The 16351-nt window shown below is 37.2% G+C and overlaps 1 protein-coding gene across 1 annotated transcript in view; it reads left to right on the top strand.

Moving 5' to 3' along the window:
- LOC105618162 (protein grainyhead) overlaps positions 1 to 16351 on the top strand; it is a 138229-nt gene that overhangs the window by 92101 nt on the left and 29777 nt on the right. The window contains 1 exon segment of the mRNA XM_012199702.1: positions 10899 to 11324. Coding sequence (XP_012055092.1) covers positions 10899 to 11324 — 426 coding nt within the window.

Genomic DNA, 16351 nt, shown 5'->3' with positions numbered 1-16351 from the left:
CTTCTTCTCTCTCTCTCCTCCCCCCCCTCCCCTCTCTCTCTCTCTCTCTTCTTGACGCGGAGAAATATGAGAAGACCCACTTCGTATACAAGGACGGAAGACACGTGAAGAGATTCGGTTGCGGCGAGATGTCGGAATTGCTCGCGGACAATAGCTTATTTTGTTGCATAGTCATTGTTCCCCGGAGGAATATACAGATTGAAACGCGAATGTCACGAAGATCATGTATGAAAAAAATGATTTTGCGGTTATAGCGAAAAATGTCTGGATACGAAAAATTAGCTAAAATGAACTAAATATAACTAGCAAGCCTTGCAATATTAGATATGTTTTGTATTTAATCAAGACGACAGAGATGGAATTTATATTTGAACTATTTGCCAAATTTATCAAGAAAGTCTTTCTGTATCACGTTCAATCACATGACTGTGACTGTGATTCATATTTAGCAGTGATCATGTTTGATTATGAGATCTAAATTTTCTTTTATATTACAGTTTTATATCTTAGAATATTGTGCTATAAATTCTACACGTGATACATAATTTTTTACCTAATACAGAAAATAGCGATAATTGAAGCTGGAGCAGCAAAATATTTTTTGTCTGATACATTCTATTAATTTTGCTACACGAAACGGTTCTGTTGAAACATCTAAAAATCTAGACACAAATAATGTTGTTAACCATCAAAATAATTATGTAGATTGCTCAAATTAATTGCTAGAATATTAAAATTTTTGTAGCATTGCTCATCATTGCTTGAGATTCTTGTGTAACTATTTTGATAGTCCATCAAGATTATTTTCAGATTTGTATCTTGCTAAATTTTTAAATACTATTACAAAATCATTCTCTTTCCTTGATATTTTATTAAATTAATTTGGTATTTCTATTTACTACCAAAAATTTACTTCTAATAGATTGCGAAATAGCTGTTTGACAGATTTCTCTCGCTCTTTCAAGAAGGAATCAACGTATATCGTTTTATATACTTCATCACGCGCATACGATGCAATTAATTAATACTCTCCTGAGTTTGCATCTACCGCTATTTTTAACGACACATTTCTCTTTCACGTACCTCATCATATGCGGAGATACTTTATAACTATAGACTCGTAGAGAAATTAAAAATTGAAGATTATGGGATTCTTCTCTCTTGTTTCTGTCATGTCCTGCTACCTCTTTCTCACTTATTCTGTTCCATAACTTCACGTCTATAAATAGATATTTAAATTAACTTTGAGACAAGTCAGTCGCCATTCATCTGATCGAAGGCGAATCTGTCTTGCGACCTTTGAATTTTTTTTGTCACGTCACTACGCAAAAGGTCAGAGGCATCTCGATGGCAATAATATCAATATGGAACGCCAGTCATTGCATTCGCGCGAGGAAGCGTAACTAAAGTGATGTTTCAAAAGTGATTGATTTTAATAACACATCAATGTAATTTACTGATTTAAAATCAGAGTTACTAAAATTCTTGCACGGAAAGAACGAATTTGCTAAAAATTTTAAAATTCTACTGGATAAAAAAATATATCTGAAAATAATTTTTGTTGTAGATCATTAAAATAATTATAATGGAAACTAAAAAAATTATAAACAATGCATAAAGTTATATTTTACAGTTTGAGTTTTCAACAAAATTATTTTGCTCCAACAAAGTTATTTTTAAATTTGTGTCCAACAATATTTTAAATCTCAGCAAACTCGTTCTCTTCGCAAATTTAATATCTTGTGTGTATAGTTTTATGTTTTTTCATTTCATTAATTGTCCGAGTTACAAAAACAGATTGACGGTTTCCTAAAAAAAATTACGTTACAGCTTTCGATATTTTTACGGTGCACTCTTCTGTATTTTTTATTACACTGTTTAAATTTATTTTCTTAGTTTTGTCAAGTCAAGGACTGATTACGTCGGTGCATATCGACGCGATTCACGACGTGGACAGCGATAACGAGTTATCTCGTTTCTTCCGCGGGCGTGTGCGTACGTTAGGCAATGTTAATTGTTTTCGTCCTGTAGCGAGTAATTTTAAAGCGATGTAGGAAGTCTAGGGCGTCGCTTATCCTATCGCCGATGGTCATGGTGGGTAAGCACGTTCGTTCGTTCCTAACCCTCTTTGGGATAGTTCAGACGACGCGGTCCTCCCGAGGGGTCTTTGAAACCAGAGCCAGGAGATATGGAGTACATTGAAAGGACAGATAACGGCCTGGCATTATGCGTCTCTACGCACTATCCGACTCCGATAGCCCGAGTAAACAACTGAGCAAAAATTCCCGGACACCATAACGGGAGCCGCCTAAAAAGACATGGAGCGATTAATCGATTATGCAAAGTGTAATCGTCGTATCATCGACTAATCATTTTCTTATTCGTCGAATAAATCCTCTGCTGTTTCTGCTTTTTAGTTAAAACAGCGAAAAGAGACATATTCTACATAGATTATTTATTCTAATAAATTATCTAGTATATCTCTGTGAAACAGGTCGTAAAAATACTTCATTATTTAAATAATATACTGAACAAGATTTTTTGTATTTGAGATTTTCTTGATTGGAGTGATGTAGAATCTTTATATTATATTAGCTTATGCACTTTTTATGATATCACCTGAACTTTTTTACCATTGCTGCTTAAGCCCTTCTTAATATTCGGTATTCAATCATCTCAGTTATCTTAACTACGTACGGCATTAAAGGGTACCCTATTCTGGGGCGACTGCAGCTGCATACCTGCCGTTCGATCTCGCGGCAATTTTGCATTCGAGCGTATCGCGTGCATGCACGATGTCATCCACCGTGAGAGAATAACCTGTCGGACGCGGTATTTTATCCGCGGAAAAACAAAAAACAAATACTGAGCCAATGCCCGATGATTCGCGACGAAAAAAAGGCGGATCAAGGGGGATCTTCGATCCATCAAAGTCAACCCGGGAAATGTCGCCGTTCCCCTTCCTCTCTCATTTCTGTCACCTCCGATCCGGCTGTGGGCCGTACGATCGAATTTTTACAAGCGTGTCGAATGTCCTCGAGGAATATATTATCCATCCTGGAGATTACTGTCAGCCGTTGCTCGCGTTACATTCATCCAGCGTTGCATTGACACTCTGAATTCGTCAATCCTGAGTGTGGCAATCATTCTCTTCCTAGATTATAATCTTACATAACACTTCAACCTTAGTTAGTCAAGTATTTTTTACAAGTATTATTCAAATGATTTTCTTAATCATGATAAATGAATATGAAATCCTGATGACAGAATATCAATTCATATAAGGTATCTAAGTAAATGTTATTTTCCTTTAGAAATTGAATTAAAAATTATTATATCAAATACAAGATAAGATTGCTTCTAATTTAATTCTTGCGAAAGGAATGAATATAGAATGTACGACATTTCTCGTAAATAATATATAAATAGATGGATGGAAAAAAATTTAATTGACCAGAATTATTGCATATTAAAACATCGATGCAAATATTTCAAAGAAACGTGATGTTGCAAAGGCCCGTGTTGTGCGTCCAAACAAACTAAAGACTTAATTCGTGTGTCGCGCATGTATAACCGCACCCATACATTAAAAGCCGTCGTAGAGACATTTTGCCCTTTTTATTTTCATATCATTGGATGGTATCGCCGCGGCTACCGCCGGAAATGACCGATTATTCGCGCAGAGTCGCTAGAGTGAGGGAATAATGATTACAGAGCAATACACGACAAAAAGACAACGTGAAAAGTTCGAAAGTGCTGTTAGAACATGAGATTATCTTCTTGCCCGTAATATATGACTCCATAAAAGGATTGTTGCTTATTACTTAGCCGTGTAATCGCGGGTCTCGTTTTTTGAACACTCGAATCTTGGACGATTTTTTTATTTTTTTGTTGTTGCAAAAAGGTACACTTTAAAAATCATTGGAAAAGCTAAGATAACGGAATAATCGTAAATTAGAAATTATAACGGAATTTAACTAATTTTCTTAAAAAAGAAATTATCAGTTGAGGCAATTAATTAACATACATAAATATACATAGCTTGATCGACTTCCTTTATAAATAATAAACTTAATTTCATAATTAAAGATTTTATCGTGTATTTTAATGACGTTAAATTTCTTCGACAAAGTTCACTCGAATACGTAAATGTACGCTAATCATTAATGAACCGAGAACGAATGCAGAGCGGACAAGAATGTTCAGTAATCTCTTTTACTTTGACTGTTTTCTCCTATCGGAGTTAGAAGACATTTCATGGGAAGATAAGAGCACGCCATACCTATGCAAATATCTAAGAACATTGTTCTCGGATATTTGCATAGTTTCTAACTAACGCAACTGCATCTACTTAACTGCGGCGTCTAAAAAAGGTTACGTAGAGCACTTAGCGTTGAGATATGGTACGCAGCAAAGTATCTGCCCTTTTACTTCTCTGCGTAGCTTGAAATGTCGCAATTGATATCGCCGTTCATTATTTTAATTTACGGAATAATCGTATTCCATACAAAGTGCAATGCGCGCGCCATTGTAGAGCACCGGTTTATCTTCGTTTCTCAAAAATTTTCCAAGAAATCGATTAACCGCCAGATTTATATGAATTATTTTCATGAGTAGAGACATAAATCTCATCGTGAACTTAATATGCATATCATGCGGCCACCGGTCGAGTAAACGACGGGGACGTGTGATCGTACGAAGGCAATATTACTTTGCTACGATGCTTATCAAATTAGATGCATGCCAAGGGAGTCTAATATTTTTACAGAAATTCTGTCATGCCCAAGGAATTTTTTTTTGATCGCGAATCTCGCTGCGCGTGATATTTTAAGACATGATTGTAAGAAGCATTCAATGCCGTTAGCAGTATTCGGCTCTGTCACATAAGAGGCTTCTTTCAATAAAAATGAAAATGAAAGACAAAAATATAGATATTCTGAATTTCTTGGAGTGAAATCTCATTAAAATACTGCCACAATTGAAAAAGAGTGAAAAATTTACACTCTTGAATAAAAGTGACAGATTTTCACTCTTTTGAAGTGAGATTCACTCCAAAAAAGGAGTGAGATTTCATTTTTTTGGAATAAATCTTATTCCAAAAGAATGAAAATCTGCTCTTATTCAAAAGTGCAAATTTTTCACTCTTTTTCAATAATAGCAGTATTTTAACTCTTTTAAAATGAGATTTTATTCCAAGAAATTTAGAGAGTAATTTTATAAATATACATTTTCTTTTATATATCTTTTTCTTTGTCCGTCCAGATTACGATGAAAAATTTCACGACTCTTCGGACTCTTTTACCCGATTGAACACGGTCACGCTTTTGACAGACACGTCGTGATAAAGTACGATGCCGACACAACTGGACTTTGTGTCATTCAGTCGGACGTGCGGTCGAGCGAAGGCGGCTTTATTGAAATGCACGCGAGAGAGCACACCGGGGTGGGTTCTCGGGTCGCGTGGACAACACTCTTATGGAATATTAAGCGCTCTCTATCTCCTTCGCTCGTTCTCCATCGGGTTGTCTTTATCTTGGTCGAGCCTCGTGCATTCCACCTACCTGCAACCACTCGCGTATTGAGGTAGGTGCATAACGACTGCGTGCGAATCATGCCGACGGGGTCGTCCCGGTGCGACGCACGCACGTATGCTGACTGCCGACGCATGTTCCGAGGAACATGCATAAAAGAATCGTACGCTCGTATGCAAACTGTTTGAGCGAACACGATTGCCACCATTCAAGACGGATGATCCTAATAACGGAGTAGATCGATCGGCTCAGACACGGCTATTCAATTGGAAATCCTGACGCTTGTAGCGAATAACGGATTAACTTTTTCTTTTTTAAAGAATATACGCGCAATAGATACGCAAGCATCGTGTGATATTGCCGCGATTTGAAGAGTATAATACATGTTTACGTAAAGATATGTTAATATTTCTTGACATTTGATAACTCGTTTTTCTTTTCTAAACAGCAACAAGATTAAATTTATTACATATTTATAATGTTCTGAAGAAGAAGTAATTCTATTTTTATAAAATATTTCAAAAAAATCTTGATTTATGTATAATGAACAGGATTTTTATTACTGAAGTTCATAATATATGGTTTGAAACTTTGCGAAAGAAAAACATTTTAATTAAATAACATCGCGACTGAACAAGGAATACTAATAAGATTTGGTTTCGAGAATTTCGTTGAGAGAAATGTCAATCCCTGATTTCGAGATCAGCAAAAGATCAATACGAGCTCAATGTTATCCGCATAATATATAAGCTTGTGTGTTTAGAAGACATAAAAATCTTTGGATGTATCAATATCAGTCATATAGTGACCACAAAGTGTCAAGAATTATGATAGATAGTTGGTATAACAGTAAGACACATGAGCAGGCATTCTCAGGATTATATTCGAAAGATATCAGCTGATAAACCTTTCTGTCCGTTATATTAATCGATGGGAAGAAATCGATGTGATTTCCTCGAAGATACCTTTCGCTCGTATGCCTCATTGCCGCAATAAAATTTTATCTGTCATAATGCAAACGAACCGTTGTAAAAGAAATTCCTCGCATCGTCCTCTTGCCCTCCATTTATCCACGGAATACAAATTATCGTCAATCTCTGAATATGCAGAATGCCTTAGGGCTATCACATATTTTAGCAACTTCGACGAATCGGAAATTAATTTTTTTCTACTTATCGCCACTATACTTAAATTTATAATCGAATTACATTCAAATTAGTCAAATTGTAATTTAGATTATTTTTTTAATCATTTCTATAGGTCGCCACTGCTTCTATTAAATATGTCATTAATTTAATTGCAATGATGGAGTTAAACAAGAAACTAACTCAATATATTTCAAGAAAATATATTTTTTTTACCTCTAATTTATTTACTAAATATATACGTTAATATAGCCGTTATTTTAAAGTTAACTCTAAAAACGAATTGATTTATATTTTGACAAACATGAAAGTTAAAAATATTGTAACAAAATGTTATTTAACTCAAGGAATTTTAATTACAATTACTTCTTTAATATCTAATACAAAAATTCCATTTTTCGATTAATTTCAAATTAACTTTTGAAATTTGTTTTATTTTCAAACATTTAGAAAAGTTGATATTTAATAGGCTGCAACAAATTATAGTCTTTTGCGGCAGCTGCGACATAATTACACGAGTTTATTACATCGAAGATAAAAATATTATCCGAGATCATTCTCGAAATCATCGGCGCCGTCAAAATTACGCAATGCTTAAGATGCGACAGCGCGATATCCATCGAGACACAAACCTTAATTTCCAAGATATATCGCCATCTAAACACAGACGTGTTCTCCACCGCGCTAACCGCGCCTGATACACCCCGGCAATTACTCATCCCGCGGTTTTAATGAAATCCGCTGTGATTTAACGTTAGATAGAAAAGTAGTATGAGCCGCACGAACAAGCATGCGTACGAACTGAAAGATGGACGGGAGGGAGGACGTGACGTACGGGGACGAAATCAAAGCACAAGCGAAAACCGGATGCGCAGGTGAAGTCTCAGTAATAGGGGTACTCGCAATTTACATATGTATCCACCAGCCTAGCATATACGCGAAGCAGTCCTTAGAGTGTATCCCCCGTACGAGACGAACGATGTACGTTCTATCTATCCCTCATTCTTTTTTTCTTCTTTGCCCCATCTCTCTCTTTTCCGCCTTTACAAGGTTCCTCCGTTTCTTTTTTAACTTTTTACTCGTATTATCTACCTAAGAAGTACACCGGTTACAAGCAGCACGCAGTGCGACACGATCCATGCTCGTATTATTTCGAAATTCGACCGTCAAACGCGAGCTTCTTTCGATTCGGTGCCACTTTTAGCTCTAATCGGTATTCGCCGATTCAGTGGACTTATGCCCATTTCCATCAATACAGATTAACTTTAATCTCGGTTCAACTTTTATTGACTATTCTTCATCTTTTTCTAGTTCTAAAGATTAGAAAAAGACAAAGAGTAAATTGAACCGAGATTAAAGTTATTCTACGTTGGTAGAAATGAGCATCAGACATTTTCTTCAACTACATTGTGAAAAATGATTTATAACAAATGTTTTTCATATTATATAATTTTAAGTTACATAGTTTTATTCCTCGGATTTTGATTTTCAAATTGAAAAAAAAATAATTCATATAGCGGAAGTTTCTTCTTGCGAATCCTCAAGGCTCCATCAAGATGAAATTATGTATTCTAAGTATTATTATGTCAGTTTTGCTCGAAATGCTTTAATGAGAAAACGATATTACATCGAACATTTTATTCGATTATTTGCGGCATTACGTATACACGTCGATTATCAATTATAAGTTATTATTATTACAAGCTTCATTTAGCAGGCAGTTTAGAGAGAAATCCCTCGAATAAGGATATGATAGAAAGAAAGTTGCAAGATTTATTTCAAATTTCAGAAATAAATAATCGTGATAAACTTGGACATGACATTACTACGAAGTATAAAATTATGACAAGAAGTCGCTGTATGTAATTTTAGTAATAATTAATTTAAATTTTTTTATTTACAATTAAAAATTAGACTTAGCGAAATTATAATAATTTCAATCTCTAAAGGAAACAAAAATTTATTGGAATCTCGATGATTATAATTAATTAAGAAATGATTATAATTAATAACCTATAAGCTCGTAAACGTAAAAATTTATTGCTAACGTTGAATCATAAAAATTTAACAAGTCGCAAAGAAAAATATTCGAAAAATAGTTTCATGCTGCACGTGATCAATAAATATTATTAATAGCAAAGAGAAAATTCATAGTGAAACGTACACGGGATGATAATAAACAAGATGAAGATTGCACAAACAAGAAGAATATAGCAACGCGCTCACGGCGCGGTATTTCATCACCGTGAAATCTATGTTTGCATTTCGCCGGGAATGAAGTTTTCGTCCAGATGATCGCGCATAAATTCATTGTCTAGACGATGCAGGTATGCCAGACGCAGAATTGCGGCTATGGAATCGACTACCACATTCACGCGCCTGAGATTTTTCCGCGCAAAAACCCACGTATATATGCACATACGTCGGTGGTGCAATGAATGATCAGATCTTTGGTCCGTTCGTGCCTATACAAACAGCCGCTGAGGAAAATATTTGCACAGGATAACTCAGGTCCTCATTATCGGGGTGGCTGGTCTTTCTCTCTCAGGGACAACGGTTGTCCAGGTGTGCGAAGAGGAACGTAGAAGGAACACGTAGGTAAAACGAGGACGAGAAAGAGGAAGAAAGAGAGAAAGGGTGGAAGGAGGGAGATTGATTCGACATGCATAAATTAGAGAGGATGAGCCTTTATTCTATAGCGCGACTCACGGGATCGGGATCGGGATTGGAATTGGGATGCACGAGAGAGGAGAGTATAAATTGATGACTGCAGGCAACAGGCAGGGGTTTATAATAATTAATCTTCGTACATGTATACGTATTTACGATGTAACCCTCCCCTCCCCCTCGTCCTTCGTCGCCCGTCTCCTCGTCATCTGCTCCGACCCGGTGGCAATGCGCGATTTCTTTCTCGATCCACGATTAAGTTTATCCCTGACGTGCGCAGACAGGTGATGCGCGTATTGCAAAAAAAGGCAAGCGTCAAAATGTAAATTTGGAAGTAAAAACCATGCAATGAATAAAATTCTGTAGCTTGGATTTAAAAAACTATATTCGTACGCGCCATGTTAGAACCATAAAGTACACTGAAAGAAAAGATTGGCTGCTGTAGCAAATTAGATGGTAAAATATGGCATAGCATTTTTTAATTGGCTGCAACAGTCAACTGTTGATTGCAGCAACCAATTTTTGGTTGCGTTAGCCTATTTGCAATGAATTAAAAATACTTTGCCATATCAAACTACTTCAGTCAATCTTTTTCTTCAGTGTAGGAATAGAAATTTAAGAATTCTTTCTTTTATTTGCCATTTCAATATTCGTAAAAAGTAACTAAGTGAAATCAGCCTGATTTGCCATATGACGCTTGAATTTTTACATTGAAACGCACGCTCAAGTACGTCGCACTTTTGTAAATCTTGTTGTCATTGATCGTCAATGATCGCAAGCAGCCGGAAGGTATTACTTCGGCGGAAAGTAACGACTGATGACAAATATCCAGGTGGCTAAGCACAGAGTCGAAAGCGCGTTCTCTCTCCTTTTCTCTCGCGCATGCATGGTGCGATTAGATATCACGATGTACGCGACGGCAATAAATTATCGGCATAACCATCCGCCGATGCGCGATGCACTTCCACCGTTGGTGGTCATTGCTAAATTGAAGAATCATCAGTGCGGCTTATGCACCGCGATTATCGCTAATTGATAAATTCGATGGGTCCGTTGTAATTTATTACATTCAACCGGAGCCGGTTATTTCTAACTGTTATCCTGCGGCACATTCATTACCACAGCCTTCGGGGGAAATCTTTTTCTATTCTTTTTTTATGCGACACGTTGCAGTGTCACTTATAGTCGTCGCCAACAGCAAAAGAGAGAACTGACTGCTCGATGAAAATTGTCGGCTGTAGATATATACTTCCTTTTCTTGAGATGGGTTTATAGAACATGTTGTTCAAGCGACATTGAAAGCATGAGTCCTTATATCTTTACTGAAGAGAGACAGTTAATTATTACACCTTCTATTAACTCACGCTAATTATATTTTACGTCGTATACCGAACATAGTAATTTTGATAGACTTGTAAGTGATAATGCGTACAACTTAAACATCATAGTAATTAAATATCTATGCAATTATTATGAGATAATGCTCCGTGAGATAATTGTCCGCAGTCGAGTACTTGTGGTTTCAGTAATTAAACGAATCTTTACTTAATTACAGGCGACGCAGTCGCAGCGAGGAGGATACCAACGGTACCGTCAGCGACGACGCACAGCAGCAGCAACAGCAGCAGCAACAAAGTTACGTATCTGGGCAACGTGAACCGGAAGAAGAGGAGGAATTGGGAGCGGAGGAGGCGGCGGCGCAAACCCTGCAGAGCGGCGCCGAAGGCGCCGATCCGGAAGTTCATAAGAGGGTTGCCGCGGTGCAGGTGCAGGTTCAGGGTATGGAGGGTGATTGGCGCGCCTACTGTGAGCATCCGCTCTCCGTAGCGACCGCGGCCATGCTAAACCTTCAGCAGCAGCATCAGTCGGCGGTAGCTAACCACAATGATGATCCTGCCGCGTCCTATGTCTATGAATACTACAAATTGCCCGAGAAAACGGCGGATGTCAAACTACCGCCCACCCACGAACTCTGGTCGACGTAAGTGTTGTTGATTTTGTTATTGTAAAATTTAGTATGACTCGAAATGCGGAAACGTATAATATACTATTAAGCGATACAGAGAAGATTTTGAGATGTTTTTCACACAACTTTTCGGAATCATACATTTTTAGTTATGTATACTCTCTAAATCTTTTGAAGTGGAATCTCACTCTAAAGAATAAAAATTGAGCCAGCCTTGAAAAAGAGTGGCTCAATTTTCAATCTTTAAGAGAGGATTTCTTTCTTTAATGAGAGAGATTTATTCTAAAAGTTTTGAAGAGTTGATTATCAGTATCTTCAAATTCTCATTTACTTCTTGAAACAAAAATATCTTTTCATTTTTCATAATACCGACTGTTTAATTCTAAAGTAAAATTTTGTCATGTGAATTTTATCTCCGATAAAAATCAACTAAAGACAACGGCCGCTATTATGCACGCTTTATGCAACATTCTCTTGCTACTTTGAAGTTTCGCGGATATCTCGTTATTTCAGATTCTCATCCGCACGTGTAAGCTTCGTAATCATACGCGAGGCGAAGGAAAGAAACACGATTTTCCACGGCTCGATCCACGGAATATAATCACGCTCATGCGAATGCAGGAAGATTTTATACGCTTCTCGCGCATTTAAATAATTCAGGAATATTCGCGTTCTCCAGACTTTCCGTTAAGATTAACTGGAACTTTTGCAGAGTCTGGGACAGAAACAATTTCCTTAAAAATAACTTTTAAATTGAAACTGATTTTTACTTTTAGATCATATAATAATAATCTGAAGCTATAGATATAAACACTTCTAACAAATGAAGTCTGAATAAGATTGAAAGACTTATACATTATAAGATAAGATAAATCTTTGCAATACTTAACAATCTTAAAATAATGCTATAATAACAATTTATTTTTAAAATTAAATTATCTCTTGCGTTTTACCTGTGTATTTATGTAACTTTTTATTACAATTATTTCTCTCTCTCTCTCTCTCTCTCTCTCTCTCTCTCTCTCTCTTTCGTCCATGTTATAATAATTTATATAAAAGAGGAACTGAGAGGATAATTATTTTTCTCAATGTTTTCGAAAGTGCATAGCCTTGGTAGAGCAATCTGCAAAAGTACCTTTCGCGCCGCTCTTGCATGTAACGCACGTAATTTTATGCACTTGCGTGGCTCTTCTTCGCTTGATGCACTTAATTTAGAAGTACGCTGGCAGCGCGCGTGCACGTGGCCGCGGCTCGTATACATACCGCGTATACGAGTACGTGGCTCATCCATAAAGACGTGCGTGTGCGTGACGGCTATACGTACCGGGTGCATCGGGAGGACTCGATTAGCGTAGATCCGCAGATAGTCCCGCGTGGCGCGTCCCGATGTTACAGCGAACACTCTTAGCGCGTTATTAGCTATTCGTGTTTCGCCGTATCTCGATTAATAGCCTCGGCCACGTAATTGAGCGCTCGCGGTGAGCATAATTCGTTACCGCGACCGATTGCGCGGAACAATCGCGTGTAAAATCGACTAGCGCAGAGAGACGTTTGACGCGTTAATTAGGTGATTCGCGTTCTACCAAACGTACATATATTTCTGTTATCTTAATTGCGAGATAAATGCAGAGAAGGGCTATGCATCAGTCCGATATACTGATAATACGTTTAACTTGTTTTCTCTTTGAATATACTATTAAACGATAAATGAAATTCTTGTTAATTCTTGTTCGCACGAATATTAGCTATCTTTTCTAATGTTAATACAAATGTAAAATTGTAAAATTATTTATATCGCAAGAAAGAGCTTTGATAAAATGATCCGAATTTTTCACGCGAGGCCCATTTACATAGAGTATTACATTTACGAAGTTTGAGGAAATAGCAATCAGAATTCTCTCTTCAAGAGTTTATCGATATTCCATAAATCTCTCGTACTTAAATGAGTACACAGCGTGCCGTCGATAAATAGCCTTTCTCTCTTTTTCTATCACTCTCACTTTTTCTCCTTTTCTTTGCTTATATAGAGAACCGCGAACGTTCCCGATTCTACATTACTCTCTTCTATTACTTGAAAGCAATTTAGTGGAGTTTAGTTGGGTAGATATATTGCTCTCCAGTCAAGCCTATTTATATCTCGCGTTCGAGTCTTCCGGTCCATTTGCTCAGTTTGCAAACTGCACCATCGCATCGGCGTTCTACGCCTTGCGTAAGAAGGAGAGAAAGAGAGAAAAGGAAAGATATTCTCCCTTGTTCTCGATTCGTGATAGGGGTCTCTCTCCTTATATTTTGGGTTCGGTTGACTCACGGAGGATGCGGAGGACCCTTACCCCTTGCACCGTGGAATCCGGGAGACGCAGGCGGGTAAAGGACTTTTTCTCTCTCTCTCTCTCTCTCTCTCTCACCCCTCGGGGGACTCGCGCGGGCCCTACTTTTGATTTATATCGGCCGCTTAGCATATTTTGTAATTTACTGTTGAGAATCCTCAACGTACGAATCACGTCAGATACGAGGGCATAGCTAAGGAGAACGTGGTGGTGCGGCGAAACGCGGCAGCGAGAGCGACTATGGTGCGGCATCAAGAGCATCACCAACAGCAGTTTCTGTTACCGACCTCGCCGTGGGGAGATGCCGCCCTAATCTTCCCTCGCATCTTCTCCTTTCGCCCCCTTCGCTGCCCTCTCTCCGTGCCTCTCTCTCTTTCTCATCTCTCTCGCGTCATATCATCCTATCTGCTTCTCTTACCCCCGTTCTCTCACCCCGCTGAGAGATGATAGCATCTCGACAATTTGTACGGCGGTAGATCGTTAAAACTCCTCTCTTACTCTCAAGTCGCATCGCTACGGAGAGAGAACGAGCCGGCGAGAACTAGCGAGGGCACGACTTTAATCCAATTTCATTGTGTCGCATTCACTGAAGGGATCAGACGCTTCTTTGCTTGCGACTGTAAAAATAAAGGAAAAAAAAATGAAATGGTTGACATGAACATGATTCAGAGGAAATGTATAGCTCATCGTGGAGAATGTAGAATGAATTCGCGCGTAAACTGATTTACTTATTTTCATTATATCGTAAGTACAATCGAGATGTAAATCGTTGATGCATCTTTTTAGTGTCTTGAAATATGTGCCAAAGATGTGCTGCGATTTTCCCACGATTTTTCGAAACAGACGAATTTGTATACAATAAAAGTTCAAACATCCTTTGTTTTCTCGAAACTTACATTAAATAGACTTTAAATAAGACAAGCTTATTTATTATGATCGGAGAAATGTTGTAATAATGTTTTTACGATAATGATTCATGATTTTACGATGACAGTAACTAATAACGAGTAAGTAAAGTAAGTCTCTAAATCAGAGTCTCAGTAAATTGTATCTCATCAGTTATTCGTAATTAAATTAGAAATTCAATAACTAAGAGACTAAACTTTTAGGAATAAGATAGCAATTTCACGTATCTTGCTTTCAAGCCGAGTTTGGTTCTCTAAAAATACAATACTAAATTTATGATATTAATCCTAGAATATAACATTTAACTTTTTTGACATGAGCAGCAATGTGGATTCCTTCGAGTGCACTAAATAACTAAATTATAATGTTATCGTGCCCAACATAAGGTTCAGAAAAATATGCGGAACTCGACGCGATCACGCCGAGAGACGGCCATGTCGTAATTCGAATATAATAGACTTGCTGCGAAGCTAAGCACCGAGAATATTCTGTTCTGTTCAATTAACTATATTGTTGTAACCGCATAAGGATACCATTAGATGTCTGCGGATTTTTAAATGTTCAATTCGTAGAAGCAGGGCCGCATCTATTATAAAATCAATGAAATCCGTTTTGATTTATTAATGTAGAAATGTTACTCGTTCCTTTCTTCAGGCCACTTTCCTGGCACATTTCTTATCCAGCTATATCATTATCCAAATGTGAGATTATCATGGCGTGTTCTTTTACGAAAACTTGTCGCAACTTTCATGAGGCTTAATTCTTAAGAGTGTCAGATCCCGAAGTATACAGAGCCGAGTCTGCAGAGGAGGCGGATTGCTCGCTAGGACTCTTACGGAGTCTAAAGAACTTAAGGTTCGCCACGGGGTTGTAGAATGATGGCGCAAAGCCATCGAGAATCGGCGTACAGTTTCACAGCAAGCCGCCGCCATAAAAGACGGTCTCCCGGTACTCCGCTGAGATCACCGCCTTAATCTTAACGTCCGCGGGCATAAGCGACATAACCGCGATATCCGCCTTCCAAACGCGGAGAACGGTCGCGGTGCAAAGCCGCGGGGTAAAGCGAGAAATAAGGAGATACTCGCCATGTGCAACTCTCGCATCTGATAACATTGATTCAATTAACGAATGAAGACGCCTCTTGGACGTAAATGATGATGATGGCAATCAAAATGTGAAAAAAATATCTGATGAGAGACATAGATACCGCCGAAGGGAAACGCGAACGGTTGCACTTATACTCTTTATCTAAATTCATTGGAATCATAAAGACTTGAGCTCTAGATAAATATTAATTTAATTGAAACTTAAAAATAACAGACACAGTTTTTTTATAGGGTTATCACAAATTCCTCATCTTAAAATATCATAACTTCTCCAGATAAAATTTCATGATTGTCTCTGATGCTTTAAATAATATTTTGAAATTTATTGTATTTTCGTTGTAATTTGAAAACAAATAAAGATTTTGTTGATTGAGCAATTTAACAAAACACACTAAATATAAATTATTATTAATGTTGGTGACACTTGCATTTAATTGTTAAATTGATAGTATTCCAAAACTGCAAAGGTGTGATGTGCGCACTTTTTTAAAGCTAAGAATTTTAATTTTTAAAGAATGTTGTAAAACTGACTTTTTCATGATTTTCCTGTTTTCAATTTCCTCGATTCATTTTTCTGATTTCCTTGATTTACAATTTTGTAAATTTACTGTTTTAATAAGTATTAATAATATAAATTTAATATAAAATATATAAATAAAATATAGATATATATATATAGATATATATAGATATATATATATAT

Source organism: Atta cephalotes, assembly GCF_000143395.1.
Source record: "Atta cephalotes unplaced genomic scaffold scaffold00015, whole genome shotgun sequence".
Taxonomy (NCBI): Eukaryota; Metazoa; Arthropoda; class Insecta; order Hymenoptera; family Formicidae; genus Atta; species Atta cephalotes.
The sequence above is the reverse complement of the archived record's forward strand: the minus strand, read 5'-3'. Positions and strand labels throughout refer to the sequence as shown.